At 50.3% G+C, this 5,855-nt stretch overlaps 1 protein-coding gene across 1 annotated transcript; it reads left to right on the plus strand.

Annotated features, from left to right (window-relative positions):
• The first annotated feature begins 2,611 nt into the window (after positions 1–2,611).
• On the plus strand, positions 2,612–3,550 carry LOC142765854 (uncharacterized). Its single transcript, XM_075867664.1, has one exon. The coding sequence runs from the start codon at positions 2,612–2,614 to the stop codon at positions 3,548–3,550; it is 939 nt and encodes a 312-aa protein (XP_075723779.1).
• The last annotated feature ends 2,305 nt before the right edge of the window (positions 3,551–5,855 follow it).

Raw genomic sequence — 5,855 nt, forward strand, 5'->3', positions numbered from 1 at the left:
CTCCGCGCGCGCTCAACTAATAAGGCGTTTAGCGCGGCGCGAAAAATAGACAGTGTTCTAATGCACAAATACACAGCACTTTATTGCCTCTGGCGGCATCCCGCACAACAGTACAACGTCCGCTCCCGGGACGCGGGTAGCAAAGGCACCCGCACGCGGACGTTCACAATAAGGGGAAAACCGCGAGCACGTCGCAGCTGGCAATGGCGCGCTTTGACACGCCGGTTGGGGAAAGGTTCCTCGCGGCTATGCTGCGCACTCTCACGATGGCCAATGGGCCTGGTCGCGAGTGTTAGGGCAAACCTCGTACGCGTAGGCCTACGGCAAGTGTGGCTCGTTGTGGTACGACCACATCAAGCACTAGGCACCGCTCGGGGCTTAGCGTACGCTACCAAAGCCAGCACTCAAGTAAACACGCCTGCCGGGGTGCCCAAGGCCACCCCAGGCAGGCTACAGTCCGCGAGTCCCAAAGGGGACGCGGCGAAGAAAAACATGCGCTTACCCGGCGCCGACCACGGAAAAAACAGCGTTCCCTCGGCGCGCGCGTACCGCGTGCCGTGCCCGCACGTGGCACCATCTATCGCCACGTGGTGTTAACAGAGCAGGAAAGCAAAAAGGTGTGGCCGTGTGGTGGAATGCCCGCGAAATGGTCGCGGGCGCGCCTCAGATCCCCACATCCTCCTCTCCTTAATTCACCCTATATACCGGTCTGCAAAGGCAGCCGGTCGTCGCCCACGCATGCAAAGGCGTCATGCAATGGGCAACAGCTAGCCTCAGCCTCGCTCTGCAACTGCTGAAGAAAAAAAATAAAAACAACACAAGAATACACTTGAGAGATACAATGACTCCGCGGAAGAGGGGTAACCGAAGTTCATGATGCTCACGCAAGAGCGCGCCCATGGCTCGGAGGGGCAGCATCACGTAATGTTTGACTTGGGCAGTGATTCCAACCCTAGGGAGTTATCCCTAGATCTAGGGTTTTTTTGTCTCTTTTAAAGATTTGGCGTCTTTTTTGTGAAATCTAGGGATTTTTTAGAGTGTTGAAATGAAACGCTATGCAGCTTAATGACTGGTGTTGCTGAGTAACCTCGCGTTTTTAATAATAAGTAACTGCAAAGAATGTAATTTTTTGCTAATTTCTATTTTTCATTTCTAACTTTACTTCGCTATTTCTATTTTTTTCGTTTAAAAAAGCATTGGTGTTGTGCAAGCCGAGAGAGGGCGACTTTGGTTCTGTAACGCGAGCATTCAGAAAGTAATTTCTTTTTCTATGACGCGAGGTTCTCGCAGTAACAACCTCTGATGTGTGCTGTCGAAGGAACTTGTCCGACCGAACTTGTCGTCGCGAGTGACAACTTTTCTTCGCAAGTGAAGTGCAACTGTGGAAACTCTGAGGTGTGCTGTACACTCGAAGGAACTTTTCCGAACTTGTCTTCACGAGTGACTACTTGGCTTCGCGAGTGAAAGTGCAATTGTGACTCACAGTGCACGAAAAAACGCGCTAAATTCACCTCCGCCGCGCACCTTCACTGTGCAAAGTGAAGGCGCGCTCCATGTGAAATGGCAACTTCTGGACGAAGAGACTTTGAGCAAGGTGAGCCGAGTAGAAAGAAAGCGAAAGCATGCGATCAAAAATATTTGACGAGATGGGAAGCTGAACCAAAGTACAAGGGATGGCTAGCAGCGAGTAAAAAAGGGCCCCTGTACTTCTACTGCAAGTCATGCAACGCTGATTGCAAAGGTGGAAAATCGGAAATCGACCGCCACCTCGCAAGCTCCAAGCACAGGAACAGTGCTGCAAGCTTGCAATCGACCCGCATGCTGACATCTATGCCTGCAGTAAGTGGGCAAACTCAGCTAGACAAATCTGTCAAAGAGGCGGAAATAAGGCTTGCAGCGTTCGTCACAGAGCCTGCCATTTAATGTCATGGGGCATTTAGTTGACGTTGTCAAAGCAGCATGCGATGATTCCCAAATTGCAAAGAATGTGAGCTGTGGCCGGACGAAGTGCACTGCCATCGTAAAAAATGTTCTTGGAGAGCAGAGTCGCCAAGACATCTGTGAACTCTTGCGCAGGCAGAAGTTCTCTCTGCTTGTCGACGAATCTACTGACAAGGGAACAGTGAAGCATCTGTCCCTTGTCGCCCGAGTGATGAATGCCAACGGCGACGTAGTGGATGCGTTTCTTGACTTGGTACCAGTCAGCGACGGAACCGCCCAGCCTCTCTTCAGCAGTCTGAAGGCAATCTTTACTAGCACAGAAATTCCATACGAAAGAAACTTGATCGGTTTCCCGGCGGACGGAGCAAACCTGATGATGGGTGCTCATCATTCCGTCGCATCGATGCTGCTAGCACAAATTCCAGGAATTTTCATTCTGAAATGCATTTGCCATTCCTTCCATCTCTGTGCCTCCTACACGTGCTAAACACTACCGAGAGGAGTGGAGGATCTGGCCCGCGATGTGTACAACTACTTTTTGTCTCCCAAGCAGACGTCTGCATACCAGGAGGTCCAAAGGCTCGCAGAGGTGAAGCCACATAAGCTACTGCACCCGAGCCAAACCAGGTGGCTGTCCCTCCAAGTTGTTGTTACCCGCCTACTTGAGCAGATGCCGGCCTTGATTTCATTTTTCAAAAAAGCAGCCACTGAGGACCGCGTCCTTGCCGCAGAAGCCATTCTCGAGAAGCTTAGCAACCCGTCGACTAAGCTTTACCTCAAGTTTCTTGGGTACGTGCTGCCTTTTTTTACAAACCTAAACAAAGAAATGCAGTCCGAGGAAACCAGAATCCACTTGCTGCACGAAAAAGTTTCGGGCACGCTAAAATGCATACTCGAATGCTACATCAAGCGGGACTACTTGGAGGCCACGCCGTTGTCCGATGTGCAGTACAAAGACCCTGCCAAGTTACTGCCACTAGAGGAAATATATCTCGGAGCAAAGCCAACTGCAGCGCTATCCGGTGGCACACACAGCCTAAACGATGACCAGATTCACAACTTTAGGCTGCGGTGCTTAGAGTTTTTCATCGAAGCCGCTCGTCAGATATACTTGCGGTTCCCCCTGAAAAGTCACCAGTTGAAGAACCTTCGAGTCCTGGACCCGAAAGTTGTCATAGGAAAGACGATTCCATCAATCGCGCCCCTTGCGGTCTCATTTCCCCTGATCGTGAGGGAAAATGAAGTGAATGAACTGGACAGGGAGTGGCGTCTCCTCCGCAACATGGACCTGAGTGAGCACGCTGGCTTGACTGCGAGCCAGTTTTGGCACGCCGTATCCCAGATGCGAAGAGGCGATGGATCACAAGAGTTTCCCCTGTTGTCAGCGTTTATGAAAAACATTTTGTGCCTACCACACTCCAGCGCTGCGGTCGAACGTGTGTTTTCGCAAGTAAATCTGCTGAAAACAAGGCAAAGAAACAGGTTGTTAACAGACGCGTTGTGCGGCTTGCTGCACGCAAAAAGAACCTTGACGGACAGCTCCTGCTACACCTTCCAGTTCACTCCATCGCATTTGAAGCGGATGAAGAAAGAAATGTATGGTGATTAAGACTTCAAAGGGTTACGTGTCACGATGTCCAGCATTTTCGTCGTTCTGCAAGCCTCGGCCGGCTGCCTCAGTAATTTGCGCATACAGAGAGGAGACTGTTGCAAGAGCATTTTAAGAGGCGTTGCTGTGAAACCAGAGTCGTCTGCTCGAAGAAGCGAATTCACATCGCTCCACAGAAAATATTGAAAAAAAGAGCTGCAGTTGCTGCTAGTAAGCTATATCTTAACTCTAATGAGATTCAGAGCAAATGAGGCGAAGAGCAAGCTGCGTTTAGACTAATAAAGATGAATACCAACGTGCGAAAAGAAAAAAAATGCAATCTGGGGATTTTGTCTCATATCTAGGGATTTTTGAGGGGTCATTCTAGGGATAAAGCGTTGCCTCAGGTTGGCATCACTGGACTTGGGTGACTGCGTAGGTGCGAGAGTGCAAGGGGAGGGTTCTGGTTGAGGCCCTCATGCAAGGAACGGGCTCACCTTCGTCTCGTCGATGCTGACGACAGCCCTGCGAGTCCGACGAACGCCGCCTCGGTGGAGGTTCGGATGGACCTCGCTGCGACAGCCGGCCCTTCTGCTGGAATAATGGTCGCCAAATCCACTGGCTGCGAGGTGTCCTGCGACAGCTGGCCTCGTGCAGGAGCCGTGATAGAAAGGCCAGCAGAGCTTATCAGCGACGGTCGGGAGCAGGGCACAACCGGGCTGCCTAACGACCGCAGGTCTCCGAACACCTCCAGAGTGCAAGGTGGTGTAGGGGTCGGTGACTGCTTAAGTTGTTGCCACAAGCACGCACACACGCACACGCACCTCCGATGGTCGGGTCTCTCCAAACGCGCACCGCAAAGGAAGCGCAGAGTGTCCTTTGTCCCTCTCCCCACGCTAAAGCACCAATTCACAATCCCCTCCTCCAGCGAGAAGAAAAAAAAGAAAACATCAAGTAAACAACAACACTCAAATGACAATCAGCAGCAGTAACTGGGCGGAACAAACTTCTTTGCAAGCACTGGCTGTAAAGAAGTTAGCTAACCGAGACTAGACAGTAAAAATGAGGGCCTTCGGTTGCGGAAATAAGCCGCCGTCCGGCACGAAATCACTAAGTTGACTGTTTCGTCAGATTATAGCGGTGCATGGTTCGAATGCGGTTTGCCGCGCCGGGTGTGCGCCGTTGCTTGCGCGAAGAGCCACTGGGCGTTGGCTCGTCAGACCTTGACGCAAAGGCTTTCAGGTCTGCAATGTGGGCACGGCTGAGTTTTCCCGAAAGCGGGTATTTCAATAAGTACGCGAGTGGAGTCCGAGCTTTCTCCACTCGGTACGGACCAGGACACTTTGGAGCGAGCGAAGTTGAGAAACCCTTGCTCGCGTCGCTAAGAGCGTGGTTGCGCTTCAGGATGAGGTCACCTACCTTAAATGAAAGGTGCCGACGTTTTCGGTCATACTGGGCCTAGGCCTTGATTAGTGGTGTTTATTGGCGCAAGGGCCAGATATGGCCAAAGAGCGCCAGAGCGATGATAATGAATTGTGGGATGTGCAGTGTAGATAAAACAAATGTGACGTGGCTGTAAATGGGCCTAAAAAACAGTCGCTGTAGGTGTGTAAAAATATACATATGGTAAAATTATGGCAATGACAAATGATGTGAGCTATGGAGACATAAAATGATTTAAAAGTGATAAGTATGTCAAATAAAAACTTGGCATGGAGCACCAGTGCCTCGACAGAGCCCTTAAAACAAGAGCATGGAGGCCTGGGCTCATTGAAATCTGCTATCACAGCAGCATCCTCTGAACAGAGGATGTGCTATGAACCTGTTGGGCTAAAAACATTCAATGTTGGACTAAACACATTCAGTACTACATCCTTTAAAAAGCTTAAAACTGATTTTGTATCAAAAAGCGGCTCTTCACCGAGAAACATAATCGGATGTAAAGGAAGATTATAGCGGTATGCTAAAGCAAAATATTTCTTTCTCTCCCTTTCAGCTTCCGCACACTCCAGGAGGACGTGGAGGACGGTTAGCCTGTCACCACATCTACCACAAGTAGGAGGTTCATCGCCAGTCAGAAGAAAGTTATGAGTACCATAAGTGTGTCCTATTCTGAGGCGACAGAATAGGACATCAGTTCGCCGTGTTCTTGTAGCGGAGCGCCAGTAACCCAACCGCCGCTTAATCAAATGAAGCTTATTATTTATTTCTGTGTCCCACAAGCGTTGCCAGTGGTTTCGCAGTTTCTTTCGTAGAAAGGGTTTTAGATATGTTGCAGGGACAGTGGCGGTGTATTAATAGCGCGCATTATAATTGACGTGGCCAT

The sequence above is a fragment of the Rhipicephalus microplus genome, chromosome 6 (assembly GCF_043290135.1).
Source record: "Rhipicephalus microplus isolate Deutch F79 chromosome 6, USDA_Rmic, whole genome shotgun sequence".
Taxonomy (NCBI): Eukaryota; Metazoa; Arthropoda; class Arachnida; order Ixodida; family Ixodidae; genus Rhipicephalus; species Rhipicephalus microplus.

Bases quoted from the DNA above. Each gene is read 5' to 3' on its own strand.
- LOC142765854 (XM_075867664.1), top strand. From the start codon at position 2,612: ATGCCGGCCTTGATTTCATTTTTCAAAAAAGCAGCCACTGAGGACCGC.